We start from the raw sequence: 16,091 nt of genomic DNA on the forward strand, positions 1-16,091 counted from the left end.
GATAGAGAAAAGAAGAAAGAAATTACTTCCTAAATTGCTCACTGGAGCACAACTAGGGGTACCCTATCACACCTAGAGATACTTTGAGCTGTGTGATAGCTTTCCCTCAAACCAAAATTCAGAGCTTTGAGGGCAGGCAATTTGATGTGATTTCATCTTCATGGCTCAAAATGGAGCTCTTAAGAGGGAGTGAGTGCGGTAAATTCACAAGTGGTGGATTATTTCCTTGACTGCCCTCTGTATCCATGAGGCCGCTGTGCTGTGGGCTTGCAGGCCACTCTCTCTGGCATTCTCGTGAGGAGCCACAAGAAGCAGAACAAAGAAACCTGCTGTGGCTGTGTGAAGTGCCCGTGCTTACAGCAGATCAGTCTGCTTGCAAGCAACCCACAAAGCCACCCCAAAACTTCTCCCCAGATCTGAAGCTGGAAATCCCAACCATTGATCCTCTCACCAGGTCCGTCAACCTTGTCCCTTGGGTATATAAAATTAATTTTTTTTAATTGAGGTGAAATTCACATAGCATGAAAACTAACCATTTTAAGGTGAGCCAATGGGTAGCAGTTAACATATCCACAATGTTGTGTTAACTACAACCTCTTATCTAGTATCAAAATATCTTCATCATAGCAAAATAAAACTCCATACCCACTGAGTAGTTACTCCCTATTTCTCCCCCCTCCCCCACCCCTGGTAACCACCAATCTGCTTTCTGTCTCTATGAATTTATCTATTCTGGATATATTATATAAAGGGGATCATTAAAATATGTGGTCTTTCGTGTCTGGCTGATCTCCCTTAGCGTAACGTTTTCAAGATTCTTCCATGTTGTAGCATGTTTCAGGACTTCATTCCTCCTTTTATAGCTGAATAATATTCTGTTGTGTGTACCTACCACATGTTGTCTATCCCTTCACCTGTTGATGAGCATTTGGAGGTTGTTTCCACTTTTTGGCTATTACGTATAGCGCTGCCATGAACAATTGTCTTCCAGTTTTTGAGTACCTGTTTACTATTTTTTTGTTTGAGTAAGATTTTATAGTTAGCAAATTACCTTTATATCCATTCTCTTCCCACTAAGGAGAGGCGTGCATTTTAACTGGTCTTATTACCCCAAAGGGAGAGTTTTTAGGGCCTAACTCATCCATAAGTCTATTAGGCCTGCCCATGCTCCTGTGTAAAATGTGATGAGGAAGAAAGTGGTTTCGGCGCGGAGGATGCTTCTGGCATGTCAGTGGGCTAGCCTGGTACAGCCCCACATCTATCACATCTGTTACAGGTGTTGGTCCGTCAGGCAGCAGGCCTTCTTTTCTACTTCTGAAGATCTGGAGGGGGACGGTTCTTGGCAGCCCCCTTTCCTTCATTCAACAGGGTTCCTGAGTTGTGTGCTATGCCGGGGGCCTTGAGGAGGGAAGCTGAATCAGACATGGTCCTTGCCTTAGAGTGGTGGCGAGACGGACACTAAACAGACAAACAGAACATGGAGTCAGAGGTGTGTGGGACAGCTGTGATGTGTGATAAAGACGCTGGCTTTGGGGGAGGTCAGTGACGAACTTCTGTGGGGGACTTAGCATCTGGATCTTGAAGACAAGAAGGCACTCACAAGGTGAAAAAGAGAGTGGAAGGCATTCTAGGCCTCAGGAAGAGAGTAAGCCAAGCCAGAGGAACAGCAAATTGCCTCCCCTGTTTTGAGACTAGCAAGGTCATTCGTGTCGCTAGTATGATCAGGTTCATAGGTGTGACTGGCAGGAGGAGGGCTGGAAAAATGGGCAGGGACTAGATGATGAAGGGCCTTGGAGGCTGCCATCAGGAAACTGAAGTGAGTGGGAAACATAATTTTAGGCAGGAAATGACCTGATTGTGTTCTGTGTTTGAAAAGATCACTTGTGACAAAGTGAATGATGACCCAGATGACAGAGATGCCCTGTATTGGTGAGTCCCACACGCTCCATCCCCAGCCCACCTGCTCTGTCATCCTGGCACGAAGCTGGGCCCAGAGCTAACTGTCAAGTCAGGGAAGATTGCCTTCTTCCAGCACAGACCTCTCATCCGTTGCCCCAGCCTATACAGCTTCCAATAAAGATGAGAGTGCCTGCAGCAGCTAGCAAAAGTCCATCTACACTAAGGGCTTCCTGACCAAATAGGTCATCACTCCTGGAAGTGTTTGAATTTAGAAGTAGGCCAAGCCTCAAACAAGTAAGTGAATTGTTAGAGAAGGGAATTCCACCACCCAGGGATAGGCCCAGAGGGAGTGTTATAAGGTTTGTTATAAAGATTAAATGAGGTCATCTGACGGCCTTCCTGACCACCTCACCCCATAGCATCTCCAGTTACGTCTACACACAATAAAGTTCCCACCCTCCCCCATCCTATAAGATTTTTTTTTTACTTTTTATTTTGAAATATTTTTATAGTTAAGAAAAGTTGCAAAAATAGTACAGAGAGTTTCCATATGTCCTTCATCCCATTCCTCCTAATGTTCATGTCTTGCATAAACATAGTGGGATGATCAAAAGTAAGAAATTATTGGGGCGCCTGGATGTCTCAGTAGGTTAAGCAGCTGACTCTTGATCTTGGCTCAGGTCTCCATCTCAGGGTCGTGGGTTCAAGCCCCGCGTTAGACTCCACACTGGACGTGGAGCCTACATTTAAAAAAAAGGTAATAAATCATCGTTGGTATGATACAAACTAATTTACAGACTTTATTTGAATCGTGCCAGTTTTTCCAGTCATATTTAGGGTTTCTTTTTAAATCACATGACTAAGACAACCATTGAGTTCGTTCTCTTGTATCCTTAAATTAAGGCAGCCTTCAGAAAGCCTGCCCTCCCTGGAATCTCTAAGGAGAGCAGTTGTGGGCCTCTCATGGTCCAAAATCGGCACAACCCCATTTGGGCATCGGTGAGCAGTATTCTCCATCTTTTCACTTTCCCTACTCCACCCACCCACCTCCCTTTCTCCTCCTTTCCTTCTCCCTGCTTGCAAAACTACAGATAGTCTCCACATGCCCCGTACCATGCAGTGTGCTTTTTCCATCATCAGAGTTCCCTGCTTTAGTCAACTGACCTGAGAAGTTGGCCCGGGAATTTGTAGCTATTGATTTTCACTGTCGCTGTAAAACCCCCCTTGGGTTGTGACTTGCAATGGCAGCATTTCCTTTTCATTGGTCTCCAGTGGGTCCTGGGTAGATACCCCTATGGCTGCCATATTGGTCATGGTCACTCTTACTGACCATCCCTCATAAGCTCCTTGGGGAGACCCCTGAGGTGGAAGGATATCGGGGTTGGCAACATGGTAACTAAATTACTTTATGAGTTAGACAACATGAGTCCCCATCACAAAGCATCCCTGCTTCTTGACATCACGGTGAGGTCGCTGGCACATGTCAATGCAAAATTCCATTCCCTTTCACAATGCACCCTCTTCTCCGTAGAAAGAACGCAGCCTTGGGCCATGCTCACTGTAAGTGCCCTTGCACTTTTGCTGCTGTGTGCTCCATGTTTTTGAGTTTGCTCAGCAAAATTAATGATGAAAGAAGTGTGAGCTGGAGAAAAAAGCATAGAGCTGATGAGTGTTGGAGGAGCATTGGTTCCCCTCCAGCCAAAAGCCAGCAGGAAAAATGGAAAGCGTGAAAGGTGATTGTGACTCTATGTTCTAAAGAAAACCTTTTTTGCCACCCGGCACACACCAAGGCATCTTCACAGCAGAAAGCCCCTGTGAGCGGTGCAAAAACCTTCATAAACCATTTGGAGGGAAGCTGTATACCATGGTGTACAAGTGCTAGTTTGGGGCAAATCTAGCTCTTCTACTTGCTGTGTAAATTTAGACAAGTTCTCCGCTCTTTCTGACCCTCAGTTTTCTCATCTGTAAAATGAGGATGATTACATCTTCCCCTTTTTTAGCAGGATTAAATGATTTAATATCAATTGTATGTGTAAGTGAAACTTAACAGTTCCTGGTCCAGAATAAAGGCTCATTTTAAAGTCTCCTATTTATCATTGGGCTGATCTGATTAAAATACTGAAAACAGGACCATCATTATAGATCTGACAACATGGTGTAATGGCTTAAGCTTATACTTTAAGTTTAAATCCTAGCTCCACCAAGAACTGGCTTTGCGAATTTGGGCCAGTTATTTCTCTGAACCTGAGTCTCTCCCTCTGTAAAAGAAGGATAATAATGCCACGTAAGGGACTACTTGGAAGAAAGCACTTAGCATGGTACCCAGCACAGAGAGTGGCAGACACTTAATAGAGGTTTGTTTTCCTAGTGCTGTGGTTCTCAACCACATTCAAATCACCTGAGAGCTTTTTAAAAAGCATGCATGCCTCTACCACATCCCCAGAGAGTATGATTTAGTAAGTCTGAGGTGGGGCTTAGGCATTGAGGTTTTCAAATCTTTCTAGGGAGATTCTTCAGAGCAGCCGGGGCTGAGAACTACTCCCTCGAAGATGACATTACACACTGTTTTTTTTGTTTTGTTTTGTTTTGTTTTGCTTTGCTTTTTATATCTGTCCCCAAGAGACTGTTCAGAATATCAGGAATTCTGGGCACAGTCAAAAATTCAATACACCTGCAGCTCTAAGCCCTTGATAAGAAATATGCAGCCAAGGAACTGCATTCCTTTTTATTATGGAAAAAAAAAAGTATTCAAAGAGTCTTTTTAGAGTCTTGAACTGGAAAGGTGGTAAGAAGTTTAGCCTAAGCCTCACACATAAAATATGGGGACTCCCAGTAGGTTGGGGATTTACATCTGGGGTTAATTCCAGGGTTTTGTCCTCCCAAGAGGTATAAATTGAGGCCTTGAGAGTTTAATGTGGGGGAGGAAGAAGTGTTCTCATAACGACACCTTAAAAGTCCAGGACTCTGCTAATGCCTAGGCATAGAAAAGCATCATCGGTAATAGCAGGGGGTGGTGTGGCTCTGCATTCTGGTCTCAGTACTTTGGTTTCCAAGATCCAAGGCTAGGTCATCGAGAAACTTCTTTCTCCCCATAGGTTTACAGTATTAGTTACCCAATAAAAGTGGGGTTAATTTTACAACCCAGGTAAAATTTAAGCCAAAAAGGCTTCAACATTACTCTAGGATTTATGAAAGTAAACATGCAGGATTTTACAACATTAAAATTTCAGTGTCTTCATGTCAGGTATGTGATATATTCATTTGTATGTGTACTTACAGGTTAAGTTTTTAAGAGCTTAGCAATGCAAACTGTTTTGGGAACTAAAGCGAAGATACTTCCCCCCCCCACCCCCACCCCATCTCTACCTCCAAAAAGACTGTTAGAGTGAATAGGAAGTAGAGAGCTGCTGGAAACTGGTCTTTTAATGATCAGCTTTATCTGATTTTTTTCACCTGGTTTCCTGTTAGAGCGGGCTTTCTAGACTCCCACACTGAACCCCCAAGGGGGGATGTCTAGGGCCATCAGACTGACTAGAGTCGATTTTACAAAATAGGAGCTTAGTAAATAATTGTCCTTTAAATAAATGTCTTCTTTGGTAATCATAAATACTTCAATAATAAGCATGTGTTACCTCTGAGTAGCACTTTACGTTGTTTGATAGGGTCCTCATGACTTTCACTTATAGGGTAGAGAGGTCAATGATTATCTTCATCTTATAGATAAGAAAACCATAGCTCAGAGGACTCAGATTGGCTAAGGAAAGGCAAATGTTAAGCCCAGGAAGACAATTTCCTTCTCCTGACTTTGGCTCTAAAGTACTTTAACTTAGAGGAAACTGAAGAGGAAAACTGATCTTTTTATTTAGACAATGTACTGATTCCAGCCATGTTAACAGAGGGGGAGCCTCCAGGGTGAGGTCAGCCCAGAAGCGTGGCAAGTGGCCTTTTGTTTGGCTGTGGTCTGCTTTTGAGAACCAGCTGGATATTCTGTACTCTGGTGTCTTGTACTTATGGTAGGCCCTCGTGGATGTTATAGCCTCTAGCCTTTCAAGCTGAAGCTACCATCTTGGGTCCGACCCTCCAGCCTTCGATCTCCCGCCATTTGCCACACTGACGCTAATCACACCATCTGGCATCCCCTCGTCTTCAGAATAAAATCTACTCCCCCTACTTTTTTTATTATCATTTTGAGGCAACAAATTTTTTAAGATTATTTTTAAAGTTGTCGGGGATCACGAAAGCACGATTTTCATTGACACGTACTCTAGATTTCCTGGAATTTAGTGACTCATTTGAAATTGTGCAGTCCCCAGGTTGCCTGGAGTCTCTCTGTTGGGTAGAGATAATGGGTCTTAAGCAGCGAAGAGCCACGTAACTGCGCTGCCCTCTGGTTTCTTTCCAGCTGCACCCAGCTTCTCACCCCATGGACCCTCCTAATTGACACATCAGTTGGAGTGGATCTTGTGGATAATGCGCCCACGGCTTTGTAGCAAATGAAGCAGAAATAATCTGTGCTTAAAAAACAAAAAACTGTAGAACATGTGCCCAGATTCCCAACTCATTTCCTCTTTACTTTTATAACTACATCACCACCAGCTGCGAAAATAAAAGTGCTTTCTCCCCTATTTAAGGATGATTTTGCGCTTCAGAGTGATTTTCTGGGGGTGAAGGAAACTTGACCAACGTGACCAGCAGATATTTTAAGTGATGGGTGGAACTGAGGAAAAGCCGGACTCCTTAGCCCTGCCTTGGGGCTACTGTGCTCAGCTTCTCCCCCTAGCGACTGTTTCGGACATGACACAGTGAGAGCCAACTGGATGTAAATGTATACCAGCCCCTAATGTCTGTGCTCTGTTTCTAGAGATGAGTTTGAAGAAGATGGATTCTGTCAGCCATACAGAGGGATTGCGTGTGCAAGATTTATTGGCAACCGCACTGTCTATATGGAGTCTTTGCACATGCAAGGGGAAATAGAAAATCAGATCACAGGTAGGTAACACTAATGAAACTGTACTGATACCTTGTATAACTCTTTTTCTCACCAAACGTTTTCTTGAGCTCCTCTCTTGACAAAGGATTGGGCTAGGCATAGGGGTTAGGAGCTGGACCACAAAGAAGCAGGAGATACGACCTCTGTGTTCTGGAATGTTCATTAGAATACTTTATTGAAGGTTGTTGCTCTTAGAGGAAAAGGGTGCTCTGAAAAGTCTCACATTCATTCAGACACTCGATGAAGATTATTAGTGTTTTGGGGCATACCAGGAACTGGACGGGGCACTGGGGATATGCCGGGGTGATGAATAAGCCAGCTTACATCACTGCCCTCATAGAGTTACTGCTTGGAGACAATATCGTGTAGACTGAAAGTCATGTAAACTCTAAATCAATTTAGAGTCTAGAATTCTGGACACCAATACTGTGACTTTGGGGAAATCTCTTATTCTTCATGAAAATCTCTCTCTTCATCAGTGGAATGAGTGATGTGGCAGGATGATCATAAGTCTCTTCCTGCTCTAGCCTTCTCTTATTTTACCCTTCATGTTTCTGAATCAAAAGTATCTTTTTAATGGAAATCCAATAGTGACGCACTTTCTAGCATGCATGAGCAAAGCAGTGTAGGCCACCTTGTACAATTTTGTACACCTGGTTCTGATGGTTACAGCAGCCTTGTGTTTCTTCCATTAGTGTAGTTATGCCCTGTTGCCACATACCCTTGCAAGCCATTAAAATTGCCTTTATGGGATTCTAATAAGGTTGCCAGCTTTAGCAAATAAAAATACAGGACACCCAGTTACATTTGAATTTCAGATAAACAGTGGATAATTTTTTACTGTAAGTATGTTCCAAATGTTTACCTGAGGTTCAAAGGAAATGAAGTGCCTTGTAGTTTATCTGGCAACCTTAGGATTGAACAAACCTGAGGCAGGTGCACAGAACAGCAAAGCATCTAGAAACTATGTCCTGAGGAATATGAAGGAACTAAGAGGAGCCCAGGGGAGCTATTTAACCTAGAGAAGCAACTATAGAAAGCTGGAGTTACCACCTGCTAAAGAACTTTCAGGAGGACAAACTCTGAAATGCCAGAGGACAGAAGCAGGACTGACTAATGGGGAGGGGCTGTTGAAGGCACATTTCAACCTAATATAAGAACACCTTAACATATTTTTTCACTAAGTATTCACAAAAATAAATGGGAGTTCCGATGTCAGTGTTTCATCACCCACTTGTAATAATCATCTCTTAGACATTTTCAGTGGACATCTGCTTACTGGAAATTATTACAGTTTAAAAAAGCCACTTAATTTTGTGTAACCCGGCATTTCCCAAACTTGTTTGTTTGCTCTGGAACCCTAGTTTCTCAAACACTATGACTATGCTACAGAGCGACTGTTCTGAGGAACATACATTGGGAGACAGCGTACCAACCACCCCCAGGCTGTCTCATGAGGTAAAGCTCCTTTCAGTGCAAAGGGAGGCAAGTACTCTTTCTGTCCACGGATGCCGAGCTGAGTAAAAAGTCAGGCTAAGTGACCACTGATACGCAGCCTAGAATGACTGCATTGTGCTTTTTTGAGAACTTCCAAGAGAATTGCCTCATTTTCAGAAAATGGAATAGGGAATATCAGAGACACAAAGAAATTAAAGTTACCCAGAGTCACCCACCTCAGAGGCAAGACACAGAACCAAATCCTGGGATCAGGCTCCGCCACCGCAGACAGCGAGTTCTGCCCTGCAGCTGTCAAATGTTTTAGAAGTTTCATAAAACTAATAAAAAAGTACCGGATGAAACACAAAGTTCTGTTGCTTTGTAGTAAAAATGAAAAATATATTGTGCTTTAACCTAATTAATTCTTTTTATTAGGAAATGGTACATATGTAACTTAATCCTGTTTTTTTAGCTTTGTAGTCAAAATGATTTTTTTCCAAGCCAGTGAAAGTAAGCCGCTTGGACATCTGAACTGAATCTCCTCTTGGCCTTGTGTGAGTGCAGCGGATTCCTTCCGATGTGTGTTTCTCTCTGGTATCTATTGACCAGATAACCAAAGGAGATAAACCCTGGCCCCTGGGAGTTAATAACGGTGTTTGTTTTCCAGCTGCCTTCACCATGATCGGCACCTCCAGCCACTTATCTGATAAGTGCTCCCAGTTTGCCATTCCTTCTCTGTGCCACTACGCCTTCCCGTACTGTGACGAGACCTCAGCCATCCCGAAGCCACGGGACCTGTGTCGCGATGAATGTGAAATCCTGGAAAACGTCCTGTGTCAAACAGAGTACATTTTTGCAAGATCAAATCCCATGATCCTGATGAGGCTGAAACTGCCAAACTGTGAAGATCTCCCCCAGCCTGAGAGCCCTGAAGCCGCAAACTGCATCCGGATTGGAATTCCCATGGCGGATCCTATCAATAAAAGTAGGTGGTAACTCCTGACCTTCCGTGCTGCCTGGGGGCCAGCAACCCCATGGCGTAGTGAAAACTGGACCTCTATCTGTAGCAAGGATTCTTACTGGTAAACAGGCAGATTACCTTCCAGTGGGCTAAATGCTGTGTGGGGGCGGAGCTTTCAGTGGTGGATTGGATGCTGTCCCTATCCTCAAGAAGCTTCATGAAGATGATAATCTCTAAATACGGTTGCTGGTTCTTCAGTGACTTAAATAGAATTGCCATTTGACCCGCAGTGCCAGTCCTGGAGGGTACACTCACAAGAATTTGAAAAAGGTGTTCAAACAAAAACTTGTATGCAGGTGTTCCTAACAGGTCTATTCACAATGGCTGAAAGGTAGAAACAACCCAAGTGTCCATCGGCAGATGAGTGGATAAACAAATTGTGGTATATCTATATAAGGAAATATGATTCACCCATAAAAAGGAATAAAATCCTGGGGTGCCTGGGTGGCTCAGATGGTTAAGCATCTGTCTGCCTTCGGCTCAGGTCATGATCTCCAGGTCCTGGGATCGAGTCCCACATCGGGCTCCCAGCTCAGCAGGGAGTCTGCTTCTCCCTCTACCTCTGCCTCTCCCTCTGCTTTTGCTCTCTCTGTCTCTCTCTCAAATGAATAAATAAGATCTTTTAAAAAAAAAAAAAAGAATAAAATCCTGTTACATGCTACAACATGGCTGAAACTTGAAAGTGTTATGAAAGCCAAAGAAGCCAGAAACCATTGTATGATTCCGTTTCTATGAAATATCCAGGATAGACAAACCCATGGAGACAGAAAGCCCGTTAGTGATTACCAGGGATGGGGTGGGGGGCTTGGGGAGTGACTGCTGAGTGAGTATAGGGTTTCCTTGGGGATGATCCAGGTGTTCTGGAATGAGATAGTGGTGAAGGTTGCACAATATTTTGAATGTTCTAAATACACTAATGGTAAATTTTATGATATGTATATTGTACCACAATTTAAAATACATATCCATGGAGCTTGCCTCTATCCACTGTCCTCTCAATTCTGTTCCTCTATAACTTCCCATTCACCTAGAATTAAACTCACTGGTAGTTTTTTAGTTTCCTTTTGTAATTTAATATTATGCTATTAGTTATATGAATTAAGGCATCTAAAACACTTAGAACTATGCTTAGCACTTAATAATAGCAATATCTTCATTATTACTATTATTTTATCATTACCCCTCCATATTTTGATTTATTTCAACTCAATGGATTTTTGCAGTGCTTTCAAGTAACAGCCTTGTGGTCCCCTGGGAAGAGGACTTCCTTCTCCAAAAGACCCAGTCCATCAGCACAGAGTGGCCCTAACTTCTGTTAGAAACCCACATGCACTGCTCCTAGTGAACATTTTCTGGGAACTAGATTCTTTATCCCACGATTCATGTCTAAAGACATCAAGCAAAAATGGAAAGAAGCGTTCAGCTTGAACCTTTCCTGAACCATTCACTATGAAATTACTCCTGTGCCCCCGAGTCCCGCCCCCAGTTCTGATTTTTGTGTGTGTGTGTTCAGTATTAAAAGGCCTTGTGGAGGACTGGTTTTATTCCTGACGCATGAGCTTTAAATCCTCCCAGGAATGTAGCTGCCAGGCAGGACCGGTGTCCCAGCCCGGCAAGCAGGGAGACTGCCCACATGGCCCCTGACCAGCAGGGGAGCCTTAGCCATGAGGTTAATTGCAAGTCCTTCTTCCAGAAACTGCTGTCTGGGAGCTCCAGCATCTCTTGTTTCTTTCTCACGGTTTGGGCCATTCTCCCTTCCGTTTTTCAGATCACAGGTGCTATAACAACACAGGTGTGGACTACCGGGGAACCGTGAGTGTGACCAAATCAGGGCGCCAGTGCCAGCCGTGGAATTCCCAGTACCCCCACATGCACACCTTTACCGCCCTCCGTTTCCCGGAGCTGAACGGGGGCCATTCCTACTGCCGCAATCCAGGGAATCAGGAGGAGGCTCCCTGGTGCTTCACCTTGGATGAAAATTTCAAGTCTGACCTGTGCGACATCCCAGCCTGTGGTAAATGCCCTTAACGTATTCAGGGACTTTTTTTTTTTTTTTAAAGATTTGATTTATTTATTCGAGAGAGAGAATGAGAGAGAGAGAGAGCATGAGAGGGGGAGGGTCAGAGGGAGAAGCAGGCTCCCCGCCGAGCAGGGAGCCCGATGCGGGACTCGATCCCGGGACTCCAGGATCACGACCTGAGCCGAAGGCAGTCGCTTAACCGACTGAGCCACCCAGGCGCCCTATTCAGGGACTTTTAAAAGAGCCCCTCTCTCTCCCCCTGCTCTTAGCAGAGTCGATAAGGGGGCAAAGGAGAGGGGTCATGTTTGCTAGATCCCAAACTATGTTTCTAAGGCAGATAAACCTTGCTGCATCTATATAAAACACCTTTTAGGGTACCAGCTCACACTGTCTGGGAGCAAACTACTTTATTCCCACAGCCATTGTGATTAGTGGGTGTAACAGGTGCAAGGGAACCAGCTCATCACAGTCAGTCATGTAGAAAAAGACATTGCCCTCCATGGTCCATGTCCACATACAGCCATTTTAGCATGACAGGTGTACTGGAAGCCGAAAGAGAACTGTTTTCCCTTTGTCCTTGAGAACACTCCCGAGGCAGGATGAATCTACAGGTGTGAGTCATCCAGGGCAATGTGTAGCTAAACTGTGTCGTCCGTGTCATCCTGTTACGCCACAGAAGTGTGGGAAGAAAATGAAATTCCTGAATCAGTTTGTTCCATTTCCTAGAAAACTGTTTGGAGGGTAGGAGAAAGAAAAGAGAATGAAAATAAGGGCGAACCCTGGAGTTTGGGACTGTTTTGGAACTGACTCTTCTTCCTGATCCTAGTTCTCATAGATGATGTCAACTGGGCTCTCCAGGCATAGAGTCCAGTGTCGCTGTGGGGAAAGCCATAGCAGGAAAATGGACATAATAATAACATCCACCTGGGGGGTACTGGGAGAATAAATGGGTTGTTAAAAAAAACTCTATGATGTCTTGAAGATAGTAAATGCTTAACCAATAATATAGTCAATATATAAAGAGGAATCTACTATAATTGGTATGTAGTCAACAGAGAGAGAGGAATGTTTGCTCTCAGTTTAGCAAATATTATTTGAGAGCCCACTGTGGAGCAGGGGTTTTGAAAGAGAAATAAAATGTGATTCACATTACAATCACAATGCAGTGCGTATGATGCAATAGAAGTTAGCACGAATGTTATGGAACAAAGAGGAAGCTAAAACATGCCAAAAAGGCCCATAGGAAGAAGTAATAAAAATGTTAAAAAGAAACTTTAGTGATGAAAATGTGGGAAACTATTATTCTATAATTTCATTCTTATGTGTTACCTGTTACTATATTGTCTTCTCTTGCAAAATGATTTTATGGGTGGTTAAACATGCCAAGTTTGAGAAAGAGGTGACCAGACCCCTTTTGTATTGCTGGGCTTTAAACTGCCTTCATATACAGCATAAAGAACAAATTATGAAGTAAAACTCTTCCAGAGCTACCATTGGAAACTTCAAAGCAAATTATCCGGTATTTTTTAAATGGTGTGCCCTTAAGAATTCATGACTTTTCCCACATGCTATATTCAACATTAATAGGAAAGGAATTAAAATAAAATGTAGATTTATAATCATTTACTTAGCTGTCCACCCCTTTTCATAAACCAGATAAGGTACAAAGATCTATAAGAAAGTCAAGGATGAAAAGCATCGCTAACTGAGCACCTTCCATGTGTCAGGCATGGTGCTTGGGATTTTCATAGGCTTTATACTTGCCCTTACACTGTGATGGGTATTATTAACCCTATGTTGCCGATGTTACACCCAACTACCTAATGGCATGTCTGTCTGACTCCAACCTCATCTTCATGCTACTCTACCATGCTATCTCAGAATACTGACATGTGTCCTTAAGGAGACCAAATGAATTATTTCAGGAAAGAAACACATTGTACGTTCCTCTCTGGGTAAATGCAATTGTCCTTTGGGTGACTTCTGACCCTTAATTTCCAACTAGAAGTAGGGAGGTAATTTGTTCATAAACTGGATGATTTGTTGATAAGCTGATTCAAGCCTTATTACAATTAGTTTAGTTTAGTCAAGACTCTAAATTATACCTTAAAAAGTATGGTTTTCATTTCAGTGACCTTCCTGAAGCAATCAGAACAAATACAGACTTTGAGGGATGAAAGGAATCTTTAAACAGTCTTTCAGACTGTGGATATAGAGAGAAAGATCACTTACATCTCACAAAACACTTACCATGTGCCTGTACAATGCTCTGCACTTTACATATTCATGTGCATTTAAAACTCATATCCACACCATAGGGTAAGTGTTAGTGTAGTCCACTGAGGTTCAGAAGGGCTAAAGGACTGGTCTACATCACACAGATGATGAGATTGGACCGGAACCCTCCTCTATCTACATATAACTCTGACCAAACTCAAAGCTTACAGCTCTTTTCCCCAGACACGCTGCTAGCTCCCATTTCAAGATTTTTTCAGAAATAGATAAAAGAATGACAATAGGCTGCACCTCTGGATTCTAGTATACAGATTCTCCTAATATGCTATGACATCAAAAAGTGTTCCCTTACTGATGAGGAAGTCCACCCTCGTATTACTCTGTATTAGCATAGTATTAATCAGTACAGTGATGTTAGAAACCCTGAGACCCTTTCTTTCTGAATATCAGTCCACAGAGGACAAGTTAACATTCTGACCATTGGTTAGTTCTCGTCATGTGAGAGATAAATTTAAATGAATGCTAAATCTAGAGATGACAAGGCAGTTTTCACCACTTACAATAATTTTTATCAAAAAGAGCATCTTCATTTCATGTTGAAAGGAAACAGTTCCTCTTGAATTCTTCAAGCCAAGCCACAAGTACATCCATTAAAGGCACAGGGAATCCTTGACATTGATCAAGAAGCAGCTGCTGGGAGGCCAGTGGCTCCCCAAGGGGAGAATTAAAGAAGAAAACAGGTTGGCATCAGCTGTTGTCACTGGGCAAGGCTTCTCGGAATTGCCCCTCGATAGACCACCTCTAGCAACTTAGTCATAATAGCATAACACTTCCTGTGAGCATTGATTTTCTTTCTCTTTCATTCTTATAAAAATTATGAAAGAGAAAGTAGGAATTTCCTGCCCTCTTTTACCATATGAGAAAACCAAGGCCCAGGGAAGTGGTAGGACTTACCCAAGATCACCAATCAACAAATAGAAACCAGGTCTCCTATCTTGAGGACCACTCACTGCTCTTTGTTCTGTACCAATGCTTCCCAAACGGCAGAAGTTTTGTCTCCCAGGGAACATTCGGCAATGTCTCAAGATATTTTGGTCACCATTCCTGGTTGTGAGATATTACTGACATCTACTGGGTGGAGGCCAGAGATGCTGCTAAAACAAGCTAAATGCACAGAATGACCCATACAAAGAATTATCCAGCCCAAAATGTCAACAGTGCCAGGGTGAAGGAATGCAGAAACTGGATAGGAATTATACAGTTTAAACTATAGAATAACAATAACATTAAACAACAATTGCCATTTATTGAATGCTTCCAATGAGCCAAAGACCAAGAGTTTTTTATGCATTATGTCATTTATAATAGTCCTATAGCCCTGTGAGTTGGGTTTTATTCTACCCAAGAAGAGAAAACTGAGACTTAGACAGAATAAGTAACTTGTCCAAGGCCACATGGTTAATAAGAATTGAACTAAGGACTCAAACCTAGAGACGGTATGTGTGTGTCTGTTGGATGGATAGATGGATAGATAGATAGATAGATAGATAGATAGATAGATAGATAGATAGATAGATAGATAGATGTTGAGAATAACGTTTCATCTTACAATGAGCTGAAAGCTTGTGGGGCAGATTTGAAATGCTTCCTTTTCCTTCTCCCTCCCAAATGGGATGGAGTTCCTACATTCTTTAGTTAAGTCAGAGTTAAGGAGATTTCAAAATCTCCATGTGGTGTCTCATTTGCCTACCGATAATTTGTTTTCATTTCAACCAAGTAAGGCTAAAAGAAGTATAGACCTAATTAAATGCAGAATGTGAGCCTTTGTTGTACTTTCTAGAATAAAGGCATTTGAGAATGGCCTGCCGCGGACCGTCTTATCAGCAAACTTTCACTCTAAGACAGAACATAAAATTAAACACAACCAAATATGTCTGGTGTGAACTCTGGGGATTGGCTCTGCTAGGACACTGTGCTTGTGTCCAAGTAGTGCTGGGAGGAAGTGAAAGGACCAAAGATATTTTGGGCAAGACCTGACCTGTCCCTGACCTCTCATCCTCCATGTCATTCACTGAAACTCAATATGTGTTGAGCTTCTACTATGCTTCAGACTTTGTGAATAGGGTAGATCAAAGCATGCCCTTGTGTAGCTTACAACCTAGTGAAACAATTAGATGGTAAAAATATGAATCACGTTAAGCACTGTTTCATAGTTCCCAACGTTTTTGTGCACTGTCATGCACTTGGCATTTTCATGATGACTGTTGTCTGTTCTTTAACACCAGCCTCTGGCTTATGATTTAGTTAATGCTCAATAAAATGTGTTCAATGAATGAGTCCTCATAATCACCACAGGATAAAGGTATCCTCTCCATTTTACTGATGGAGAAGTAGAGGCAATGTTGTTTTTCCTCAAGCCAACATTCAAACCAGGTCCACAGGACTGTAGGTACAGTCTTCTGTCTACCATGGCACAACTACCTAAAGAA

General features: G+C 42.8%; 1 protein-coding gene across 4 annotated transcripts in view; it reads left to right on the forward strand.

Annotated features, from left to right (window-relative positions):
* Positions 1–16,091, forward strand: part of ROR1 (receptor tyrosine kinase like orphan receptor 1) — a 389,477-nt gene that overhangs the window by 343,826 nt on the left and 29,560 nt on the right. For 3 of the 4 annotated variants that reach the window (XM_081818546.1, XM_081818547.1, XM_081818548.1), the window contains exons 5-7: positions 6,761–6,888; positions 8,994–9,311; positions 11,116–11,361. In XM_081818546.1, the coding sequence (XP_081674672.1) occupies positions 6,761–6,888; positions 8,994–9,311; positions 11,116–11,361 (692 nt within the window). The remainder of the gene's footprint in view (positions 1–6,760; positions 6,889–8,993; positions 9,312–11,115; positions 11,362–16,091) is intronic. The other variant, XM_081818549.1, reaches the window with a different exon arrangement.

This window comes from Leptonychotes weddellii, chromosome 4 (assembly GCF_054177405.1).
Source record: "Leptonychotes weddellii isolate Sample4059 chromosome 4, ASM5417740v2, whole genome shotgun sequence".
In the NCBI taxonomy this organism is placed as follows: domain Eukaryota; kingdom Metazoa; phylum Chordata; class Mammalia; order Carnivora; family Phocidae; genus Leptonychotes; species Leptonychotes weddellii.